This window comes from Pinus tabuliformis, chromosome 5_1 (genome assembly GCF_031772625.1).
Source record: "Pinus tabuliformis cultivar Carrire ecotype Pingquan chromosome 5_1, CPIR1, whole genome shotgun sequence".
In the NCBI taxonomy this organism is placed as follows: Eukaryota; Viridiplantae; Streptophyta; class Pinopsida; order Pinales; family Pinaceae; genus Pinus; species Pinus tabuliformis.
The window spans coordinates 487,058,343-487,084,331 of record NC_142305.1 but is presented as its reverse complement, the minus strand read 5'-3'; the positions used below and the strand labels follow the sequence as shown (position 1 = coordinate 487,084,331).

Here is a 25,989-nt window from a genome sequence, read left to right as displayed (position 1 = left end):
CAATTTTTTAATAATGATAATGAAAGTGATAATTGAAATGAACTGCTCAAAATCGTATATAACAATGCACTTATATACCAAGTTCATATGGGAAACACATAATGATCAGCTTGACTATTTTGATAGAGTAGTGGAGTCTATCCCAATCTATGTTGACATATTCTAAATCCCCAACCTCTCTATTATAGTTGAGTAGTGGAGTCTATCTCTAATGACTCTTCACATATATTTTAGATCCCCAACCTCTCTATTATATGTGTTGTATTTGTCTTTTAGGATGCAGCTGATAAATGATGATGTTAAAGTTTTGATTTTTGCATGGTATGTTATTTCATCTTATTACTATTTTTTAATGGAATTTTGGAAAAGAGGTTCACAATTATGGTATTGTTGATCTATGTGCAAATCACAACTTTTATTTGCCCTTGTTTGAGGTTACTAAACCCCCTGCAATAACTGTGAATAGAGAAATAACATTAATAATAATGAATAGGGTATTAATTTATTATTATAATTAAAAAAGAGTTTTTTAAAACTTATCAATATTCAATTTTATTCATTTGGATATGATTTATTTCTTTATAGGTTTGTATGGTAGGGTGATGGGTGAATTAAATGTAGATTGTATTCTAATTCATTTAAATTAGGTTTTTAAATTAGGTTTGAACACTATGCTTGTGATGTATATCATACTAACTTAAATTTATATGGGTTTGGGATGTTCACATTTGAATTTTATGTAAAATAAAAGCAAGAATTTGATTATTCCTATGTTTGTATAACAAAGATTAAGAGGGAAGAGGGAAAAGATGTGATGATCTAACAAATCAAAGGATATATGGGCAAAGTTTTAGAAAGCTATAAAATAAATATTTTTAGCCTTATCATTGGACAAGAAAAATGAAAAATTGTGGCATTATGTAGGACCTTAACATATAACGAAAAAAATCAAGTAAGGCAATGTCTTTAAAAGAACTCTTTTGGCATAATAAATTGAAATGATTTTAATAGATTTATGATATTTGATATATAATCTATAGTTTGATTTTGTATGTATAAATTGATTATAATAGGTGTGTTTTACCACTTACAAATCACAAAAATATCATATTTCATCTCTAATCCTCCACATCACATTATAATCCTACCATTCTTTTGTTACAACACTCTAGTGCATAGATTTGTTAGTATAATGTTCAATATTTTCCGAGATTGCAATGAAGATTTCCTTATATCAATTGTTTATTATAACTACTAATAAATCAAGTTGCATAGTAATTTTTAAAATGAAAATTAATTCGACAACATGTATTAGTATGATGATATAATAATGTATTTACTAACCTTTTTAAAACATTGCAATGCAACTTGAAAAAATAACTTGCAAATATACATTTGTGCTTATTATCACTACATCTAAAATTGTAATTGACATTATCATCTATTAAAATTGAAAAAAAAATCACATTGAGGTACAAGTTAACAATTACAATATTGTAATAAAGTGAAATTTACATCTGAACCCTTTTCTTCTTTTTCGAAGGAAAACTTTTGTTCATCGCATCATTGGATTGTTTCTCTCTCGCGTTATTTCACACTCAAAATGCCTTTGCTCTTGAAAAAATGTATCACATTTAAAGTTTTATTTACCCACAACATTTCTTATCATACTAAAAAAATTGTCATGACACACCATGTCACAGTCAAATCTATTTTTTATTGTGACAAATTGCATCACATAAAAGTTTCTTTTGTGTGATACATCACACTTCTTCAAAATGACAACACTTTTATTGCATCACACCAAAGTTTATTTAAATGTAATATAAGAAGTAAAAATACTTTTAAAACAACATATCAGACAAAGGTACAATATCATTTCTGATTGTGCTACACTCCTAACAAGATATTTTTGGTTCACATCATCCCAAGGTATTAAGGGGAGCACATAGTCGCTTTTACTTAACAATAATCAATCTTTTGCACATTTAACCATAGTTAAACACTATCAACTATGATCAAATTTAATCAACCGCAATCCACCAAAGACAATTGTACTCAATATACATTCAAGCATAGTTAATCATCAAGAACCATAATGAACAAAAATCAAAGATTGTCAACAATAACTAGGCATAGTCAAATAAAATCAATAATAGTCAACCATAGTAAAAAATAATCAGTGCTATCAATATGGTCTACTATAGTCAACCATTCTTCACCAAAGTTAACCAAATTCAACCTATAATCAACCTTAGTTAATCATTATGATCTCTACTCAACCAAATTCGACCATTATACTCAACCATAGCCACTTTTTAGTTCAATTAACCTTTTACACATTCATAATGCTTAATCATAGTCAAACACCATCAACCACATCAATTATAATCAACCAAATTCAACCAAAGATAGCCATACTCAATCCATAATCAACCATACTTAACCACTAAGAATTTTAATGGACCAACGTCAATTATTCTCAATAATAGTCAACCATTGTCAACTATAGTTAACCATTGGTAACCAAATTTAACCAAAAACAACCTACAACTAACGATGGTCAACCATTATGATCTCTACTCAACCAAATTCAAGCATCTTACTTAATCATAGTCACTTTAAGTTAACAATAGTTAATCTTTAACACACGAAAATATGTTTAACCAAACATGAAATTTCTATGCTAACATATGATACATTAGATATGAAAAGCTATGAGTGTGAGAAGTGGAATTAAATAGTTTCAAACCTAACACATATAAGAGAAATAAACCTAATCATTTTTTCTTTTCTTCTTCTTTCAAGTCATTTGAATATGCACATTCAAGTGTAATGACATTATGGATTTTATTTTATATTTAAAACAAGAACTTTCGAAAGTTTGGTTCTCATTCACACACTTGTAGCTTCTATTTATGTGCTTAATCTAGAAATTGGAAGGATGCACACTTCCTTTGGCCAATTATAACATAACCTCCCGATGAAAACTTCATATATGATAATGTAATTCCATAAGGTTGACCATTAGTATGTTGAAGAATCTAGGGCAATTAGAGTTAATGAGATTCTTCTAGCATGATAACTACTTGTAAGGTATCTTAATTTTTCTTCTTAGCACAATATTCACTTGTTCTTATTAGAGTGTGTCTTCTTATATTCATCAAATAGTTATAAAAACAAAGAGACAAGAACACAAGATGTTTGGCTTTCTACTAGGGTCAAAACCTCTCCCTCTTGGAGAGGAAAACCCACACATAATTATTCTTATAGAGATTCCAATTGACGAATACCAAGACCATGACCCTTCACCTATGATGCCATTCCAAGGCCAAGACACCAATCCTCTTCTTCATCGCTGCTGAGATCATCATCGCTATTTATTCATTAGTGTTCCATCTTCACTTAGATCATTGTTGTATTCTCACTGAGATCATCTCTACTGCACCATCATTATTGTTACATCATTGTTGCACCGATATCTTCATTAAAACACCACCGAGACCATGGTTGCAACTAGGATCATGGATGTGTCTAGAAGGTATGCTGAGACTGTATGATCACAAAGATTCTCTTCATCATGAATACATCAACATTGTGAGACAGTGGTTGAGACAAAGTGTTAGTGAGATCCTTCTTCTAACATGAGACTATGACTGTGTCTTCTCCTGCACTGTGATCTTCACCAAAACTGTGATCATTTTCTCCTTGCACTGAGATCTACCACTGTAACTATCCACGAAGTTTTAGAGACATATGAAATGTGTCCTCCTGTAATGAAAATTGCAGACTTGTACCCATATGAAAATCACCCTTTGACAAACCACCAAAAATCTCAGACAAACCTGAGTTCTTCACTTCTGTTTTGTGATACCCTAGCTAGGTATTTATAGTAGTTATGTCTCCATAATAAGCTGACTTGAACAAGAGAAGAGATGTGTCATTTATGCAAGTCAGCATGAATGTGTTTTAATTCATTTGCAGGCTGACGTGATGAAGAGGATTGTGCTTGTCATTTGGAGGGCTTCTTCCAAGTATAACATGACTTTATAAATATTACAATGACTCTTATTCATTATGAAAAATCCTAAAGACATCAAGAAGAAGTATTTGACCTATGAATAACACTTCTTTCTCATGAAACCTGTGATGCAAGGAATACAATAAATATTTTTTTTCTCTTTATTACATTGTTTAGATCAGTTATAATTACATGTCATTATGAAGACTGAACCTAATTACACTTTCTTCAACACTCCCTCTTAACTAGAGAGGTATTCGTAATGGTACTTTGTAATTCTCAATCTTAAGAATTTCTCATAAGAAGAATCTGATTGGTAACCCATCTATATAGCATCATAGTAACCAACATTTTTTCCACACCAAGGCCTTGACTGATAGCTCTATCTCTCATCATATCATAACACAATGTTGGCGATACCAATAACTATAGACACCTTCATCATTGTCTCTCAAGGTACATATGCACCCAGGCGTTCACTAAGTATAACCTTCTAGGACTATTCTTATCTTGGGTTCCCAACTCTTGAATTCAATTCCCTACACATCCTCAAAGAGCATGGAATGCCAGATGATTATGTTGAAAATGCAACAAGATGATGGAGCTTAGTGGAAAGGAGTCGCCTTCACTAAGTGGGCCCGCAGGCTATTTTTGGCGCAAAGTCTATTTTTAGACATATGGATCATCGTATATGAGTTGCAGGATGTTGTTTATGGATGATTGGTCATGTTGGGAAAAATAGATGGACTTCTATTTTTGGTTCACAGCGGAGTGATCAGAGTCTATTTTTAGATTGCCAGGCTAAAAATAGAAATAGTCAAATATTATTAGCCCTTAGTAATATTTGGACTCTAAACATTATCTTATTCTCTTGGAGCACTTCAGTTCGAGCTATGGATGTGGCACATGTAGCTGACAGAAGGAATCACGTGGTTTCTTATGTGTTAATTTAGCTATTGCATGGAGGACTTCAGTTAGAACTCATGCATGTGAGTTTTGTGGAGTTGATGGAGTTGTGTTCAGTTTGACTTAGTTGAACTAGTTGTATTTAGTCTAACTAAAGAATACACTAGTGATGAGTTGTGTGAATTGATTGTTAATTAATTCACTAATTATTAACTCATAAAGAAACTAAAGAATACATCAGTTAACTCAGTGCATGGACAGTTCAACAGAGACAGGTGTTAGAGGTAAGTGAAAGGTTGAGTTTTGACTATCAATTGTGCATGAGATTTGCACATGCATGGATTGAGTAATGCCAATGAGGATTGTGCAATGTGGTCCAATACCAAGGAAATTGTAGCTTGTGCTCACGTGATTTTCACTTTGGATTGTGCAGTGGAGGCAGGCAAAGCAACGGAGGAGATTTGAACCTGTGACTTGTTCGGATCTGAGCTAGTTTTGTGTGTAACAGGTGGAGATAGTACTGAGTACTTGTGAGGAGTATTGTACTATGTATTGTTACATGTTATCAATCATTATAATATACAGATAGTGTGGGGTTTTTAGTTATATGCTTTCCCCGGGTTACATAATGTGTTAATGTGTGCATGCGATTGATGTTTCATTGTTTTTAATGTTGCTAAATTGATGATCAACGTAGAGGAGGTTATGTATTATGCATGTATTCCACAATAGTGTATAATCGGGATAATCTCTATGAATAAGTGTTTATTATTCAAAATTTCTACATATTACCCAATCCTCCATTCTTTCTTCCAAAGTGAAGACAAGATTGTTGTGTCTATATCTCCTTCTCAACTAGGGAAGAGATACCCATTCCTTGAAGGAATGTAACCAAGATCCCTCTGATTAGGAACTTGCCCAAGCTCCCTTTTAATCAAGAACTTGTTAGAGCTCCCTCTTAGCTAGGGACTCTTCTGCACATCAACAACTTCTTATTTGTGGGTCCTTTAGCTGCTTGATGAACTTCTCTCCTTGATGTCATGAAATTCAGTTGAGCTTCTTCCTTGTAGGGAACTAGCCATCGAACACTTTCCTCCTTAGTTCTTTATGTCATTCCTTTCTTCATGGAAATTGGCCTTCTTCATATCTAGAACCTTCATCATATGACCACTTCTTTCTCATCATGCTTCTTCCATCCACCACATGAATTCTAGTTGTACTTGTAAGTATCCCTTCATGAACTTATCCATATATTATTCAAGAAATCAAAACATAATATTAAATCAAATGATACCTTATGAGGTGGTTCTTCATCATGACATATTTTTGTAGGTATCAACATCCTGCATACATGTTGACACATCTCCCAAAGATGTCCATTGTCAAGGGTCTTCATCTTTTTCTCAAGAGATTTCCTAGTTAAGTCTTCTTGGCATTTTGGATGTTGATTTCCTTTATCGGGGTTACGATCTCTTCCTTCCTCACACATTCCATTCTCAAGGGTTTTCAACCAAAGTTTCATAATTGTAGTCAACCACCTCATATTTCATATGAGGAAATATTAATTTAATTTCATCTAGTGTGACTTATGCCTTCCTACATCCTTTCAGAGGAGGATATCTTGTTTCTCTTTATCATTCTTCTTAGAATAGAAGTAATGATCCTTGTTACCTGTAACCATATGACATGACATTATAGTATTTAAAAAAAGTATACATACCTTATTTTACCTTTAGGCCATCTAGGCTTCTTTTAGCAGCTTCCTTGATTGAATTTTCTTCAATCCCTTGATCTACTTCTTTTCTTATGTCATCATCATCCATAAATTCCACAAGTTGGATTTTTTGATGAAACACTTGCTTCCTTTCTAGATTAGTGAACCCTCTGATGAGGATTTCATTAGAGAATATTGAGGATCTTATATATCCCCATTTGGTAGATGTTTCCTTTTTGACTTGATGTATGATGAACCTTGTCCTGGATGACTTCTTGCTTTCCTTCAATATTCAATGAGGTTCCCAAGAGCTATATCCTTCATGTTTGACTACCATGGATTTTTTCCTTCATGATTCCCATGGTGATGTCACGAACTTTTGTTTCTAATGATTCCATGATGCCATGATGCATCTTATTATCTTGGTCATATCTTGATTCGAGTTAACTCAACTCCTGGATTTAACCAAGATCTTTTGCTTTCATGATGTGATTATAATTGCATTTGAAGTAGCATAAAGGAACCGATTTGCATACTATAAAGAAGAAGGAACATTACAATCATCAACAACATAAAATAACAAAACATTGATAACGAAGTTCATCTAGGAGGGACTACGTCTCCGAGCCCCGATGTCAAGATGGTGTAGGCTGCTGCATTAAGTGTTGGAAAGAGTGATGATGTACATAGGTGGTGACATCGCTATCATACAAGGAAAATGTCCTCACGCAAGAGTGGCTCCAAGATATGTTCTGCTACAGGAACTCTCATTCAAAAAGGACTCCTATTAGTATGACCTAAACTCATGCATGACGATAATGAGCATCCTGCCAACATGGCATCAAAGGGATCTCAATGCAAACATACATGACGACACATGAGTATCCCTTCAACATGACGACAAAGTGATCTCAAACAAAACATGATGAATCATGACAACAAGTACAACCCACGGATGATTTTGCATCATGTCAAGCAGGAATCATGAAACAAGTAGAAAACAAGATCCCACACCAAACATCAAACATGGATCTATAAAGCACCATGCATCTTAGAGCAAAAAGAAGTACATGAACACACTGCATATACCTCACATCCTGGGGCCATCTGAAAGAAAGGATGTCAAACTGATGATGCTGGCCATACCATCAATATCGCGGCATCGAATCTCATGGAATGATTGTTTGCACGTTGAATGCTGACACTTGCACTCCACTTTAAAAAGTGGCTGAAAAATTAAATTATCAAATGGAAAATTTGAATGCACCATAAGATTTGTGGCATCGAATATGGTAAAATTGACTGTCACATTTCTAAATTATGACAAAGTGAGAATCTAGGGCTTAAGGAATCTTTTAGATTCCCCTAGATTCCTCAAAGATTCTCTCCTCCAGGTCAAAATTCTGACTATGCCATTAAGTTTGTGTCGGTGAGAGGTGTAATATTGACATAAAATTTGTCCAATTTGGACACTGGCAAAATTTCGCCCTCCTAGAAATTTGGCTCAATCATGGTTCCGCCTGCTCTTTTTCCAAGCTCATGGTTCCACCTACAAAAATTAATTAAAAATTCATGTCTTGATTTCCATGTTGCTTCCTCTCACCCTGCACTGAGCAAATGAAGGCTTTTATAAACTTTCTTAGGCGGATATGTCAATAAAAGGCCGATCGCCTGTTGGTTAAGGCAGACAGTTTGAGGCATGGAGGTCGGGGGATCAAATCCCAACCTCTCCAGAAATACACAATAGTTATACAAAAATGGGTGCAGGTTTGTTTTGATAATCATAACCATCGTTGCAATGGTTATAACAACGCATCATATTAAAGGTTAGTTGGAACTATTGTATGTATTAAAGTTTTTGTTGGTGTTTGGTTGGCGCATTGATGTTGTGTCATATGGGAACACCGTGTGGGCGAGGCCGGCCTTCCCACTGACCATGGTTTCAACTTCCACCGGCTTCACATTGTTTGCGTTGAGTATTTTGGTTGGGCAGGGGGTGTGGGCCAGGTCCACAAGAGGTGGCCCACCCACCCCAAATTCGTTTTTTTATATATGATGCAGTTGGGGGTTGGGGGCGACGGGGGTCATGGCCTGTCAGCCATATTTAATTTTAACAAATTTTGATTTAATATAATGTTGGGTCTCGATGGAGGTGGCGGGGGTCATGGCCCGCCACCATTTTTTTATATATATAGTTTTTATTTTTATACAATAATAAACATATTTTCGAATTTGTCTAATATAGGGGATATTAGACAAATTAACAATCCAACAAATTCAACCACTTTGGGGAACTAGGTTTTATGCCCCGGGGTCGATCAAATTGTAGGACACTTAAACCTGGCCCACAACCCAACTTTGACCAAAAATTTGACTGGCTCATTCTCCCTCATACAAGCTTATATTTGAGTGTCGTTTGCATTGTTCGAATCAAGGTGACGAGCACTTTGATCTGGTGTTGGTTTGGGAACAATCTGACCACTTTGAATTTTTCCCCTTTCTGAGTCTTCTGGGACTTCTACCTGTGTCTGGAGCCACCTGGATCAATCCTCCCCACTAAGGAGCTTTTGGTTCTCAAAAAGCATGAAAAATAATTTGCAACTTCTATGTACCTTGTCTGCATCACAAGCGTCCTGAAAAAGTCTCACTTCCATCTCCTTCACCTTTGTTCTTCGGAGCCTTAAGCGATGAGACGACACCTGCAACCTCTGCAAACCTGTGGTACATTGTTTTGCAAATTACATGCTTGACTGACATGACCAACTAATGACCCAAGCATCCCATACTTGCCACGAGTTTATAACACATACTCGATGGTCAATTTTATATCAAAATGGAAACAATACCCCAACTATGAAACAAGGCCAACATATCATTGTTGCTTCAACAAGTGATGGAAAACACATCATCACTACAACACATGATTTACAAAGATAAGGCCAAACACCATTGTTTCTTTGACAAGTGATGGCAACACGACATCACTTTCATAGTTTATCATGTAACTCAAAATAAGACCACACATCATTGTTTCTTAACAAGTGATGGAAAACACATCATCACTTTTACATTTTAAAATGCAACAAATGATTTACAAAAGCACAACCATGACAAGCTAACATATCTAGAAACCATTTTTCACTTATCGTTGTGAATGGGTCATCCCCCTATGGTGGTTTTTCTTGTCGAACAATTGTTTCACCTGGTTCATGCACCGACACTTTGTCTTTAAGGCACTGCTCTGGATGGAGCCTCCAACAAGTGGCTCTTTGATGGCCACCTTTGTTGCAATGATTGCAATACATCTTCTTCCTCCAAATTTTCTTAACATGTTTCTTTACCTACTGTTGAGAGGGTCTTTCATGCCTTCTTCTTTTGTGTGCTTCTATTCTTTTCCAATAGTTAGAAAATGTATGGTTTGTTGGGTTTTGTTATATTCTTTCTACGACTATCCCACGTAGTTAACCGAGGGGTTAGAAGGGTGGTGGAGCCCTCCCTCCATTGCACTGATTGCGTAGTGGAGGGAGTCACAGGGGGTTTGAGGAGTGCAGGTAACCCCAGTCTATGGGATCTGGGGCAGTGCCCTGGAAAATTTTGGTTTTGGACCCTATGTTAGGTTGGGCGGACCTACCTATGGTTTTGTGCATGTTTTTCGCACATGGTTTTGGATGCGATGGTTTTCGGTCCATGATTTTGGACGCGATGGTTTTCGGTCCATGGTAATGGATGCTTTGGCATGTATAAATATGTATTTAACATTGAACGGAACATAATGAAAAATCAAGCTGGTAGTCCTGGCTTTGGGATCCAAGGGAAAATCTCTGTGTATATGTGTTTTATGTGTTACGCTCTTGCATTGTTTATTTTCTATGTTTTACAATTTGTATGTAGGTAATTTATGTGAGGGGTTAAAACCTACTTTTGGTATTAGAGCTGTTTTGGCTTCAAGGGGACGCCTTTGTTGCGGAGGGGTTTTGCTCGGGCCTGTGGTAGACCTTGTTTAGTGGGAGATTTGTGAGATCAATTCTAGTGGTGAAAGAAGATGGTGAGCAGTGGAAAGATAGGGATCGAGAAATTTAATGGTCAGAGTTTTGAGTTGTGGAAACTCAAGATGGAGGATATGTTGGTGGATAAAGATCAGTGGATCGTGGTAGATCCAAGTACTAAACCAACAGGAATGTCTGATGAAGAATGGAAGAAGTTGGATTGGAATGCAAAGAGCACAATATGATTATGTGTCTCAGATTCAGTATTGTTGAATGTATCAGGGGAAGCTACAGTAAAGGCTTTGTGGGACAAGTTAGGGACTTTGTACCAATCTAAGTCTCTGGTGAATAAACTGTTCCTGCAGAAAATGATGTATAACCTGAGGATGAAAGATGGAGACTCGGTGACAGAGCATTTGAATGCATTTAATACTATGGTAAGTCAGTTATCGTCTATTGATATAAAAATTTTAGATGAAGATAAGTGCATCAGTTTGTTGTGTTCTCTACCAGATTCGTGGGATAGTCTGGTTATTGCAATAGGTAGCAATGCAACTTCCTTGTAGTTTGATGAAATAGTCTAATCCTTGCTGATGGAGGAGATGAGATGGAAAAATATGGAGAGCCATAGTGGTGATGCCTTGTTTGTATGAGGATGGTCTCAGAACAGAAACAAAAATAAGTCATCGAGTGGGAGATCTAAATCTAGAGGTAGATCTAAATCTCCAAGAAAACCTATAAAGGTGGTTTATTGGAAATATGGAAAGGAAGGGCACTACAAAAGGGACTGTAAATCTAAACCTCTTGATAAAGGAAAAGGATGTGATGATGCTCCTTCTATAGAGGTGAAAACCACCTCAGATGAAGGTGGGGATGTGTACTTGGCTTCTTCAAGTACAAGTGTATGTTATCACTCAAGGAAAAAATTTTAAATTTTTCACAACAGTTCGATTGTTTGTCAAAGGCACATAAATCCTTTCTATCAGTTTCGTAGCACAGCATGTTTTAAGTGATTTCGTAGCGCATAATTCATATTTTGCACTGGCTACGCTACGAAATCGGGGATTTATCCTAATCCATAGCAGACCTTACCCAGCTGTCATGTTTATCAAAATCCATTTGGTTTGCATCAACAGTTGTCAGCTTATAAGGTTTTTAGTACCCCAGCAGATGGTGTTTTAATAAGTTTATCTGGAGCACTCTTTCCTTGGAAGAAGCCTTCAGTGGTAATCAGTGGAATCAACAAGGGATCAGACTGTGGATATTACATCATTTATTCTGGCACTGTTGCAAGTGCAAGGGAAGCTCTCATGTCAGGGGTTCCTTCTATTGCAATATCTTTGAATTGGGAAAAGGATGAGAGCGGCTACAGTGATTTCAAGGAAGCAGTGTAAATTTGACTATAAAACAAGAATAGATGAATTTTTGAGTCTGTTGAAGGATTCAATCACAACTACAAGGTTATCGTGGTTGGCTTTGAGCAATCTGGAGATAAAAGCATGGTTTATGGCCTTCTTGCAATGGTTGCATCTGGTTCTACTCTAACAAGACATTGAAAAGTTGGTTTCTTCAGCTATACAGATTACTTTTTCAGCTGCTTTCCTGGGGTTTGAAACACATGCAGTTACAGGCACCCATATCCGGCGTCATAACCAAGTTGCAGAAGTCTTGAAAAGAGGTCTGCGCCATCTTCACATCATTTTCTTTTGAGAGTCTGGTGGGTCTCTAGCTTCATCCTGTGGGTATATGAAAAGCTTTCACGTGCTGTTTTGTTCGTGAGTAACAACTCCCATTCGTTTCATAGCATATTTGATGATTGCATGTTGTTTGTGAACCTTCCACCTGTTGTGTGTGTTTGAAGTCATTTCTGTCACCGCAGTCCCTTGGTCCCGTGGCAATTTCGAATTCTTCAATTCAATGCTGTATTGTCGGTGGCATAGCAGCACATCTGTCCTGTTCTAAGATTGCATCCAGAGATTGTAAATGTGTTGTGCAGGCCAGAGAGGCACGTGCAGAGCATCTAATACCAAATGTGACCCATTCAGATGCGGCTTCAAATATTCTTACAAATAAAGGGTCCTGTGATGTATAAATGCAGATAGAGAAACCAAATTGTTATGGAAGATATGGAGTCCGAGTGCTGTGGATCAGGTTATTACCAAGATCGAGGTTTATCATTCCTCAAAGCTCTTCTTTGGAGATTTGCTGTCCTCTGCGAGTTACGCTTTCCTGCATTCATTGGCTGTACATAATTGCAAGTATATTGTTCTGCAAACACACCAGAAGCCCTCATGCAATTCCTTGAAAAGGGCTTTCTGCTAAGTCCCACAGGTTGATGAACGTATTATCAAGGCAGTTGCCCTGGAGCACCACAATGATGTTGATTCAGCTGTGGAATTTATACTTAACGAGGTGGTTCCTAACCAAAATGACCAAATAGCTGATGCGGAACTTGATAGTGAGCGTGGAATTGTGGATGGTCCAATTACTGAACATGACTATCGTTCAGGTTCTGAGCAATTGGCACCAATTTCGTCTCATTTATCTGTTTGCGGCTCTATATCTGATGATGATGCGTCTGAGGTGTCTGATGAAATCATATTGACCGATAGAAGATCAGATAGTGAACGCATTGTTGCTCATCTAATGCAAACTAAAATTAATGAAGAACATGCGAGCTCTTTATTGTCAGTTAATTCTTTGACTGACCAGGAAACTATTGATAGCATGGAAAAGAGTGCTTTTCTTGCGTCAATGTTTTCACATCTACCTAATCAGTCCTGTGACGAAAACACCAACCAAACCTCTGGTTCATCAAGTCAGTTCAACTCTAGTCAATCTCAAACTAGAATTGAAAACAAAGGATTCAGTCCTCATTTGGATGATATGGGTGAAATTAAAGGTGACCAGCTGTCTTGCAATGAAAAATCTTTAATACAGTTTGAGGATGGGAACATCCTTGAAGATGTCAAGGTTGACAAATGTGGCAGCGATTCAAAAAGTACTGAGGTCAACTTAGTGGTAATAAAACTCTGCAGCTAGTAGTACATTTGTTTCAGATACTCCAATAGAACAACCTCCTTGTACTGATGCCACAAATGTTAGCAGTTATGAAGAAGCAAATCAATGCACTGAAGAAGTGCTGGTAAGGACAAGTGAGTCCCAACTGAACTTTTCAGTTGTCGAGGGACTAATCAAATCTCTTAATACAGCTGAGTCCTTCTATAAAGAAAGTATGGACAATCTTCCTCTTATTTTGATAACTCATGATTCTGTTGGCTCGGGTGGGTTCAAAAATGACAATACCCTGAATGTGGAGCTAGATATAGGCTCATTTATCAGTGTTGAAGATGGTTCACTTTCGTGCAATCAGGCTTCCAGCTCCAGTGAAATCGTAAATATTGATACACTGGAAGGTTTTGTTACTGAAGAGCTTTTTCAACTATCTGAAGGAGAAAGCTGGTTTGCTAAAGTAAATGGTGGTTGTGTTAAACATCCTGGATTAAAAAACTTTCGATTTGAACAGCAGATCACTTCCAGATATTGAGCTTGGATCAAACAGAGACATAATTGCAGTTGCTTTGGCAAATCTTAAAAGGCTTTATTGGAAGCATGCATGAAGAGCCCATCCTGGCTTATTGCTAACTTCTCCTCTTCGACCAGTGTCTCATACCTTTGGCCAAAGCACCAGCTGTGTGAAGTGAATTTTATAAAGGCAGGGAAGAAGTTAGGATTTGAGTTTGATGTAATTAGACCTGGAGAGAATGATATAGATGGCAGAATGTCATTGAAGAAAGTGTTACATGGAGGAATGGGCTATTTCTTTGTGGAGCACCTGATTCAGCTGGTCATTCTGGAAATGCTATTGCAACTGATAAAAGGGAAACAGGCAATGCATCCATTAATCAGCCAGTGAGGTACCAGCCATCTTCATTCAGTTATATTGGGAACAGTGAATGGTGTTATTAATGTCATTGCATCTTTTCCTCAGGAGAAATATAGATTTCTTGAAAAGTTGCAAGCAAATCTTTTCAAAACAATCAAGGGAGTAAGTTGCTTAAGCCATGAACATTGGCGATCATTTAGCCATGTAAGGAAGACTGCGTTTTTGAAATTACACAGCAGTTTCGTAGCGATGATGATTTTAACGCAGACAGGGAGTTTGGTATTATGAGCGGGAATTTTGAAAGAGAGACACCTGTCCATCAATACAGCCTGCAGCACATCAGAAACATGGCAGCGTTCCATACCTTGGATTATTAAAGACTAAGAAACATGCTGTTATATATTTGAGCAAATTAATGAAAACAGAAGCCGAGAAGCAGGGGACATCTCCTAATACTACGGGGCAGTAAAGGATTCAGCGTTCAAGGTCAATATGGCGTATTTAACATCCAGCTCAGCCAAATCTAAAGAAGACCAAGTGTCAAAGAACAAGAAGGAATCATTCTACGAAGAAGATAGAGTTAGAGTCATAGTCAAATTAGAACTCTTTAGAACTCCAGTTAGCACTAATTGTATTTAATAGTTTGTTGTAAAGAAGATAGGGGTCATCATAGGCAGAATTCGAGTTCCCCTCATGTTGGAGGAGGAAGCTCGAAGTAGTTAGAATAAGGATTTTCTATATATAGCTGGAACATCTATGTAATAAGGGTTGGAGATTTTACAAACAGAGGACTGTTTTGGCTTATGTAAAAAACAGAGTTCAGTAATATAAATGACTGTTTTACTTCTCAGGATTCATAAGGGATTTACTTGTTCAGAATGTGTGATGGTATATTTTCTTTAGTGTTCTTTTACAGTTGTACAAATGCATAATCACTCAGAATTCATTGATCATGCTCTGACTTCCTGTATGCCTTTGTAAACTGTGGTTTTATATAAGTGGTTTTCTGAACATCCAAATGCTAAGTGCCCTGACTTCTATGTAAGGCATCATCATTGTTTGTTGTAGTATGTTTGACTCCATAGGCCCAATGGAAACTTATGTAATGTTTGTCCAGCCTTCATTATTTGTTAATGTTATTCACAAGAGTTAGCCATCTTACTGATAGTCAAAATCAATAATCCTTTGAGAGAGCCCTCTCCGGCTAAGGAGGCTAAGCCTTAGTCAAAAGATTGGTGTGAAATAGTTACTTGAAGTCTTCCTGGGTTGCAGCCTTCCAGGGCTTGATTTTGAGATAACATTTTGGTGCGTCTGCCGGGAGTGTGAAGATTAATCATTCCCGAAATCATGAAGCTGAACTTCTGAAGGTAGCAGGAGCTCAGAAGGTTTTTGAGGCTGCAAATCTACCTTGGCGACTCCATTGTTGAAGAATTCGAAATTCATTGATTCATGGTGATTCCACTGGAGTTATGAAGGACCCAGATGCTACCATTCTTAGTTCAAGGTATGCATGCATAGATTTTTCAGGAATTCATGGTTTCCCAAATCATTTTCCCAAGGATGCGTATTTTCTAAGGAATGGTCCAAAATTCAATGGAGAAGATTTGAGTTTAACTTTGAAGCATATATCAGATTTTTGTGATTTTACAGAGCTTCTTAGAGTTAAACATGAGGATGTTTGCATTATGTTGTTCTATGATTCATTTCAAGGGAAATGTAAACAGTGGGTTGAAAGCTTCCCTACCAAATCCATTAAGTCATTTGAAGACTTTTGGCTTATGTTTTTGGAGGAATGGATAGATAGATCAGATGTGGTGGCAAACTCTCCTTCAATTCAAGGTTTCAAACAATGGAATGATGATCATATTAATGAAGAAATAGATGAAAGTTTTTCTTTGTCCTTGTCTTCTTATCTAAAATCATTTGACTGCAAGGCAGAGGATAAGATGAAATTTTTGGATGAATTTGCCAAAGACATTGAGAAAGACATTGAAGGTTTACAAGGTCAAATTCAGGCATATAGTTTTCATAATCATGATCATTATTTTCAGAAGCTTTCTATGGCAGAACACAAGAAGAGAGTGTTGCTTCCTTTCTCTTTCACAATTGAGGAACTGTACACTGTTGTTGAAGATCAGTTTGCACAACCAGAAAGTTACAAGAAACATCAAGCTAATCATGTATTTTGGGATCCTATAGCTAACTACATGGAAGAGTTTTACTCTCCAGTGTTTCAGTTCTTCTATGAAGGTCAGAGGCAATTTCAGTGGCTGTGGTCATCGCCATATCATAGTGGCTTTGAACTCCGATGCAGTCAAAAAACTCAAATATCAGATAAAACAAATGATTGGCTGCATTGGAAATTTCACATTGATTGCGCTGAAAGAAGTTTGAATTGATAGGGTAGGTAGGTAGGAAAATGCAAATAAGCTCAAGGTTGACTGAGCATTTATTTTTTCAATAGAGGTAGATTTCTTTCTTCTACAATGATCATCAAGTTTAAGCCCGAGGTGAAGGCCCAAAACGCTGGAGAGGGATGTTTGTCAAGCAAAGTTCTGTTTGTCATAAATGGATAAAGCACTGGAGCTACAAGTTCTTAGTGTACTACAGGAGCACACTATCCCAAGTGGAGCCACTGTTATCACTCAAGGAAAAAATTTTAAATTTTTCACAACAGTTCGATTGTTTGTCAAAGGCACATAAATCCTTTCTATCAGTTTCGCAGCGCAGCATGTTTTAAGTGATTTCGTAGCGCATAATTCATATTTTGCACTGGCTACGCTACGAAATTGGGGATTTATCCTAATCCATAGCAGACCTTACCCAGCTGTCATGTTTATCAAAATCCATTTGGTTTGCATCAACAGTTGTCAGCTTATAAGGTTTTTAGTACCCCAGCAGATGGTGTTTTAATAAGTTTATCTGGAGCACTCTTTCCTTGGAAGAAGCCTTCAGTGGTAATCAGTGGAATCAACAAGGGAAGCTCTCATGTCAGGGGTTCCTTCTATTGCAATATCTTTGAATTGGGAAAAGGATGAGAGCGACTACAGTGATTTCAAGGAAGCAGTGTAAATTTGACTATAAAACAAGAATAGATGAATTTTTGAGTCTGTTGAAGGATTCAATCACAACTACAAGGTTATCGTGGTTGGCTTTGAGCAATCTGGAGATAAAAGCATGGTTTATGGCCTTCTTGCAATGGTTGCATCTGGTTCTACTCTAACAAGACATTGAAAAGTTGGTTTCTTCAGCTATACAGATTACTTTTTCAGCTGCTTTCCTGGGGTTTGAAACACATGCAGTTACAGGCACCCATATCCGGCGTCATAACCAAGTTGCAGAAGTCTTGAAAAGAGGTCTGCGCCATCTTCACATCATTTTCTTTTGAGAGTCTGGTGGGTCTCTAGCTTCATCCTGTGGGTATATGAAAAGCTTTCACGTGTTGTTTTGTTCGTGAGTAACAACTCCCATTCGTTTCATAGCATATTTGATGATTGCATGTTGTTTGTGAACCTTCCACCTGTTGTGTGTGTTTGAAGTCATTTCTGCCACCGCAGTCCCTTGGTCCCGTGGCAATTTCGAATTCTTCAATTCAATGCTGTATTGTCGGTGGCATAGCAGCACATCTGTCCTGTTCTAAGATTGCATCCAGAGATTGTAAATGTGTTGCGCAGGCCAGAGAGGCACGTGCAGAGCATCTAATACCAAATGTGACCCATTCAGATGCGGCTTCAAATATTCTTACAAATAAAGGGTCCTGTGATGTATAAATGCAGATAGAGAAACCAAATTGTTATGGAAGATATGGAGTCCGAGTGCTGTGGATCAGGTTATTACCAAGATCGAGGTTTATCATTCCTCAAAGCTCTTCTTTGGAGATTTGCTGTCCTCTACGAGTTACGCTTTCCTGCATTCATTGGCTGTACATAATTGCAAGTATATTGTTCTGCAAACACACTAGAAGCCCTCATGCAATTCCTTGAAAAGGGCTTTCTGCTAAGTCCCACAGTTTGATGAACGTATTATCAAGGCAGTTGCCCTGGAGCACCGCAATGATGTTGATTCAGCTATGGAATTTATACTTAATGAGGTGGTTCCTAACCAAAATGACCAAATAGCTGATGCGGAACTTGATAGTGAGCGTGGAATTGTGGATGGTCCAATTACTGAACATGACTATCGTTCAGGTTCTGAGCAATTGGCACCAATTTCGTCTCATTTATCTGTTTGCGCCTCTATATCTGATGATGATGCATCTGAGGTGTCTGATGAAATCATATTGACCGATAGAAGATCAGATAGTGAACGCATTGTTGCTCATCTAATGCAAACTAAAATTAATGAAGAACATGCGAGCTCTTTATTGTCAGTTAATTCTTTGACTGACCAGGAAACTATTGATAGCATGGAAAAGAGTGCTTTTCTTGCGTCAATGTTTTCACATCTACCTAATCAGTCCTGTGACGAAAACACCAACCAAACCTCTGGTTCATCAAGTCAGTTCAACTCTAGTCAATCTCAAACTAGAATTGAAAACAAAGGATTCAGTCCTCATTTGGATGATATGGGTGAAATTAAAGGTGACCAGCTGTCTTGCAATGAAAAATCTTTAATACAGTTTGAGGATGGGAACATCCTTGAAGATGTCAAGGTTGACAAATGTGGCAGCGATTCAAAAAGTACTGAGGTTAAATTAGTGGTAATAAAACTTTGTAGCTAGTAGTACATTTGTTTCAGATACTCCAATAGAACAACCTCCTTGTACTGATGCCACAAATGTTAGCAGTTATGAAGAAGCAAATCAATGCACTGAAGAAGTACTGGTAAGGACAAGTGAGTCCCAACTGAACTTTTCAGTTGTCGAGGGACTAATCAAATCTCTTAATACAGCTGAGTCCTTCTATAAAGAAAGTATGGACAGTCTTCCTCTTATTTTGATAACTCATGATTCTGTTGGCTCGGGTGGGTTCAAAAATGACAATACCCTGAATGTGGAGCTAGATATAGGCTCATTTATCAGTGTTGAAGATGGTTCACTTTCGTGCAGTCAGGCTTCCAACTCCAGTGAAATCGTAAATATTGATACACTGGAAGGTTTTGTTACTGAAGAGCTTTTTCAACTATCTGAAGGAGAAAGCTGGTTTGCTAAAGTAAATGGTGGTTGTGTTAAACATCCTGGATTAAAAAACTTTCGATTTGAACAGCAGATCACTTCCAGATATTGAGCTTGGATCAAACAGAGACATAATTGCAGTTGCTTTGGCAAATCTTAAAAGGCTTTATTGGAAGCATGCATCAAGAGCCCATCCTGGCTTATTGCTAACTTCTCCTCTTCGACCAGTGTCTCATACCTTTGGCCAAAGCACCAGCTGTGTGAAGTGAATTTTATAAAGGCAGGGAAGAAGTTAGGATTTGAGTTTGATGTAATTAGACCTAGAGAGAATGATATAGATGGCAGAATGTCATTGAAGAAAGTGTTACATGGAGGAATGGGCTATTTCTTTGTGGAGCACCTAATTCAGCTGGTCATTCTGGAAATGCTATTGCAACTGATAAAAGGGAAACATGCAATGCATCCATTAATCAGCCAGTGAGGTACCAGCCAGCTTCATACAGTTATATTGGGAACAGTCAATGGTGTTATTAATGTCATTGCATCTTTTCCTCAGGAGAAATATATATTTCTTGAAAAGTTGCAAGCAAATCTTTTCAAAACAATCAAGGGAGTAAGTTGCTTAAGCCATGAACATTGGCGATCATTTAGCCATGTAAGGAAGACTGCGTTTTTGAAATTACACAGCAGTTTCGTAGCGCGCTATGAAACTGCTGTAGATGATGATTTTAACGCAGACAGGGAGTTTGGTATTATGAGCGGGAATTTTGAAAGAGAGACACCTGTCCATCAATACAGCCTGCAGCACATCAGAAACATGGCAGCGTTCCATACCTTGGATTATTAAAGACTAAGAAACATGCTGTTATATATTTGAGCAAATTAATGAAAACAGAAGCCGAGAAGCAGGGGACATCTCCTAATACTACGGGGCAGTAAAGGATTCAGCGTTCAAGGTCAATATGGCGTATTTAACATCCAGCTCAGCCAAATCTAAAGAAGACCAAGTGTCAAAGAACAAGAAGGAATCATTCTACGAAGAAGATAGAGTTAGAGTCATAGTCAAATTAGAACTCTTTAGAACTCCAGTTAGCACTAAATGTATTTAATAGTTTGTTGTAAAGCAGATAGGGGTCATCATAGGCAAAATTCGAGTTCCCCTCATGTTGGAGGAGGAAGCTCTAAGTAGTTAGAATAAGGATTTTCTATATATAGCTGGAACATCTATGTAATAAGGGTTGGAGATTTTACAAACAGAGGACTGTTTTGGCTTATGTAAAAAACAGAGTTCAGTAATATAAATGACTGTTTTACTTCTCAGGATTCATAAGGGATTTACTTGTTCAGAATGTGTGATGGTATATTTTCTTTAGTGTTCTTTTACAGTTGTACAAATGCATAATCACTCAGAATTCATTGATCATGCTCTGACTTCCTGTATGCCTTTGTAAACTGTGGTTTTATATAAGTGGTTTTCTGAACATCCAAATGCTAAGTGCCCTGACTTCTATGTAAGGCATCATCATTGTTTGCTGTAGTATGTTTGACTCCATAGGCCCAATGGAATCTTATGTAATGTTTGTCCAGCCTTCATTATTTGTCAATGTTATTCACAAGAGTTAGCCATCTTACTGATAGTCAAAATCAATAATCCTTTGAGAGAGCCCTCTCAGGCTAAGGAGGCTAAGCCTTAGTCAAAAGATTGGTGTGAAATAGTTACTTGAAGTCTTCCTGGGTTGCAGCCTTCCAGGGCTTGATTTTGAGATAACAGTGTAGATCATGAGGCATGGTTGATTGACTCAGGTGCATCCTTCCACTCCACTCCCCATAGAGAGTGGTTCTATGAGTATGAGAAACATGATGGTGGTGATGTCTTCTTAGGGGATGATAGGAAGGCTAGAATTGTTGGTCGCGGAAAAGTAAAGTTGAAGTTGCAAGGTGGAAGGGTTAGAACACTTCCGGGTGTTCTCATATTCCTGCATTGGCCAGAAATATGATTTCTGTAAGCAAGTTGGATGATGCAGGTGTAAAAACAGTGTTCGAGAAGGATACCTACAAGATGGTCTGGGGAGCACTAGTATTGATGCAGGGAGTTTAGATTGGAACTCTGTACAAGTTGCAAGGTAGCACTGTTGTTGATGGGTGCAACAATTCTGTGGTTCCTGAAAGTGGAGCAGAAAATCTAGTGGTCTCTAGAGAGAAGACCATGTTGTGGCATCAAAGGCTTGGACATATTGGAGAGAAGGGCCTTTGAATACTTCATGGTAAAGGTATGGTAGAAGTTATGAGTAATAGCTCTCTGGATTTTGATTTTTGTGAAAATCGTGTATATGGGAAGTAAAATCGAGTGGGTTTCTCCTTTGGTGGTAAGAGGGTGAAACAGATATTAGAGCTTGTGCACAGTGATGTGTTTGGACCCGTGAAGGTTCCATCACTAGGTAAGTCTTTGTATTATGTATCATTTATAGATGACTTCTCAAGGAATACATGGATATATTTCCTTAAGAAGAAATATGAAGTCTTTGATAGGTTTAAAGAATTTAAGGCTCTGGTGGAAAACCAGACAGAGAAGAAGATAAAGGTGCTGAGAACAGATAACAGTGGAGAGTTTTTTAGTAAGGAATTTGAAGAATTCCATAAGAAGTGTGGTATAGCATGGCAGAAGACTACTCCATATACACCTCAGCAAAATGGAGTTGCAAAAAGAATGAACAAGACGTTGATGGAAAGGGCAAGAAGAATGCTCAGTGGTGCGAGGTTAGGATAGGAATTCTGGGCAGAGGCGGTGGAGACAACATGTCACCTGGTCAACATATCATGTTCATCAGCGTTGGAGGATAAGACTCCACAATAGGTATGGACTAGTAAGAAACCATCTCTTTCACATCTGAGGGTATTTGGATGTGATGCATATGTACATGTTCCAAAGGAGAAATGAACCAAGTTGGATAGTAAATCTGAATAGTGCATCTTATTGGGTATAAGGATGGTTTAAAGGGTTATAAGCTTTGGAACCCAGTAACAAGGAAGGTTGTGTATAGCTGAGATGTGGTGTTCAGAGAGGTGAAAGATGTTATTAAACATGAAGTCCAACCAAAGAAACATGAGAAGATGGAGTTTGAGCTAAAGGAGGAAGAATCAGACTCTCCAGCAAAGGAGGAATTAGAAGATGAAGAGCCACAAACTCTAGGTGTGAGAAGATCAGTTCGAGAAAGAAGGAAGCTAGAAAGGTATAGTCCATTTGCTTTCTATTCAAATTTTACTCTATTTATTACTGATGATGCTCCCAGAATTGTGAAGGAAGTAGTAGATTCAAAGGATGGAAAACTATGGAAAGAGGCCATGGTTGATGAAATGGCATCTTTGCACAAAAATGAGCCTTGGGATCTGGTGGAGTTGCCGACTGGAAGGAAACCCATTGGGAGGAAATGGTTGTTCAAGAAGAAGACAAATGTAGAAGGAAAGGTGGAGAAATACAAATCTCGGTTGGTAGCAAAAGGATATCCCAGGTGTCAGGAATTGATTTTGGTAATATTTTTTCTCCTGTTTCCAAGGTAGCTTCTATTAGATTACTTTTATCTGTTGCTGCTACTTTTGATTTTGAGGTAGAACAGATGGATGTGAAGATAACATTTCTTCATAGGGATTTGGAAGTGGAGATCTACATGAAGCAACCTGAAGGCTTTGCAGTGAAGGGTAAGAAAGAACTGGTATGCAAGTTAAAGAAGTCTCTGTATGGATTAAAACAGTCACCAAGGATGTGGTATCAGAAATTTGATACATTTATAAGGGGACTTGGCTTCACCAAAAGCAAAGCAGATCACTGTGTATATTTCAAATTAATTGGTGACCGTGTTATTTATCTGGTCTTGTATGTGGATGATCTGTTGCTGGTTGGAAATGACAAAGAAAGATCTTGGTGCTCAAACTATATTTTGGGCATGGATATTAAAAGAGATCAGGCAAGTAAGAAGCTCTGGTTAAACCAGAGGAAGTATGTCGAGACAATATTGTAGAGGTTTAATATGCACGATAGTAAATCGATGAAGGTTCTTATCCCTGTAGGTGTAAATTTATCTGTTGAACACTATCCCAAGACATAAGAAGAGGAAGAGGATATGTCCCGTGTTCCATATGCAAGTGCAGTCGATAGCCTAATGTATGTGATGGTCTATACTAGACTAGACATTGCACATGCAATGGGAGTATTGAGTAGGTTTATGTCAAAACCAGGGAAGGAGCATTGGATAGCAGTGAGCGGGTTTTCAGGTATTTGCGCGGCACTAGTGATTATGGTTTGTGCTACCAAGGAAGACTAGGATTGGACAGAGTTTTGGATATCCGTGGCTTTGTTGATGTAGACTGGGCTGGAGATATGGATCAGAGAATATCTACAAATGGGTATGTGTTTAACCTATTTGGAGGTACAGTAAGTTGAATGAGTAAGAAACAATCTGTAGTGGCACTATCAACTACAGAGGCAGAATACATGGCAGCCACTCATGCAAGCAAGGAAGCAATTTGGTTGCAGAGATTGTGTTCAAGTATAGGGTTAGTATAGGGAGCTATAAGGATAGACTGTGACAGCCAAAGTGCAATTTTCTTGGCAAAGAACCCTGCATATCATTCAAAGACAAAGCACATTGATGTTCAGTATCACTTTTTGAGGGATATGATAGAAGACAAAAAGGTGTTGCTGGTAAAGGTGGACACTTTGAAGAATATTGCAGATGCATTAACAAAATCTGTGAGGTCTGAGAAGTTCTCTTGGTGTAGAGAAACAATGGGCATTGCAGGGCTAGATAAATGACTAAGCTCTCTTGTGGACCCCTATGGAAAGAAAACAACACGTGGGAGAATGTTGGGTTGTGTTATATTCTTTCCACAACTAGCCCATGTAGTTAACCGGGAGATTAGAAGGGCGGCGGAGCCCCCCCTTTGTTGCGCCGATTACATAGCGAAGGGAGTCACAGGGGGTTTGAGGAGTGTAGGTAACCCCAGTTTATGGGGTCCGGGGCAACGCCCCAGAAAATTTTGGTTTTGGACCCTATGTTAGGTTGGGCGGACCTAGCTATGGCTTTGTGCATGCTTTTCGCACATGGTTTTGGACACGATGGTTTTCGGTCCATGATTTTGGACGCAATGGTTTTCAATCCATGGTGTTGGATGCTTCAGCATGTATATATATGTATTGTAACATTGAAAGGAACATAATGAAAAATCAAGCTGGTAGTCCCGGTTTTGGGATCCACGGGAAAATCTCTATGTATATATGTTCTATGTGTTACGCTCTCGCATTGTTTATTTTCGGTGTTTTAGAATTCGTATGTAGGTAATTTCTGTACGGGGTTAAAACCTACATGGTTATGTAATCCACAAAAGGTACATGTTTTTTGATGCTTTGATTTATGTCCATTATTAATAACATGATTGTAATCAAAATGAACATTCTCATATTGAGATTTATTATACCTTTCCTTTCTGTCTCTGGTGTTATTATGGTGATAAGAGCTTGCCTCTGCTCTCTCCCTGCAATGGGCACTGCCATGGGATGATGGAGATGCGTTACCATCATTCTCTTTCCTCGACAATTTCAACGATGTCTTGGAAGAATCTGACACCTTTGTGCATTCTCCTTTGGTGTATTCCAAGCCTCCAAATCAAGGTCTCTGCTTAACCTCTAATGGTTGAGTTATGCCTTGGTTATTAACACCAAGTTCTTTGTCCTCCTCGTGCCTTGTCCTGGTAAGGAGCCTCATGTTTTTCCCTGCAATTGGTATCTCCACATATCCAACAGAATTCATACTATGTGAAGATGAAATCGAAAGGAAATCAACATCTTTTACCTCCTCTCTCAATTTGGAAAGAACTGATGAGATCTTCTCATCATCTGTCGTTGGTGGTTCACTAGCAGTCTCAACACATTCCCCAAATTCCTTTCTGACATACCCAAGTCTTGTTTGATGGGGTTATTCCTCCACTTTGATGGGGTTGACAATGCCTTGGCCATTAATGCCCAAGCCTTTTCCTTCATACCCCATTTTCTTCAATAGTTTGGAGCCAATTCTTGTGGTATGCTTTTCAAAAACACCAAAATCATCATCAGGAAACATACATGAAGATGGAGAACTACTTTTTACCTCACATGGGTCACGCTGCAGCTTTTCCAAGGCCTCATTCTTAGCTTGCAGCTGTTGTAGCAAACTTTGTTCTCCACTTTCTCTTCATGTAGAAGCATCTTAAATTCAACGTTCTGTGTTTGAATATTATGGTTGTTGTGCTTTAGTTCTTCCAGGGCCTCTTCCATGGCTTGCAACTGAAGATGCAATCGCTCCTTTTCCTCTGTCTCTTTTTGTAGAGCTT

At 37.9% G+C, this 25,989-nt stretch overlaps 1 protein-coding gene and 1 pseudogene across 1 annotated transcript; both read left to right on the top strand.

The window, feature by feature from the left end:
• Window positions 1-14,174, top strand: part of LOC149165621 (uncharacterized) — an 86,472-nt pseudogene extending 72,298 nt beyond the window's left edge.
• A 69-nt stretch (window positions 14,175-14,243) lies between these two features.
• On the top strand, window positions 14,244-19,738 carry LOC149165620 (uncharacterized). Its single transcript, XM_089429880.1, has 5 exons — window positions 14,244-14,516; window positions 18,053-18,170; window positions 18,290-18,435; window positions 18,523-19,174; window positions 19,230-19,738. Exons 1-5 carry the CDS (start codon window positions 14,244-14,246, stop codon window positions 19,736-19,738), a joined length of 1,698 nt encoding a protein of 565 aa, XP_089286006.1.
• The last annotated feature ends 6,251 nt before the right edge of the window (window positions 19,739-25,989 follow it).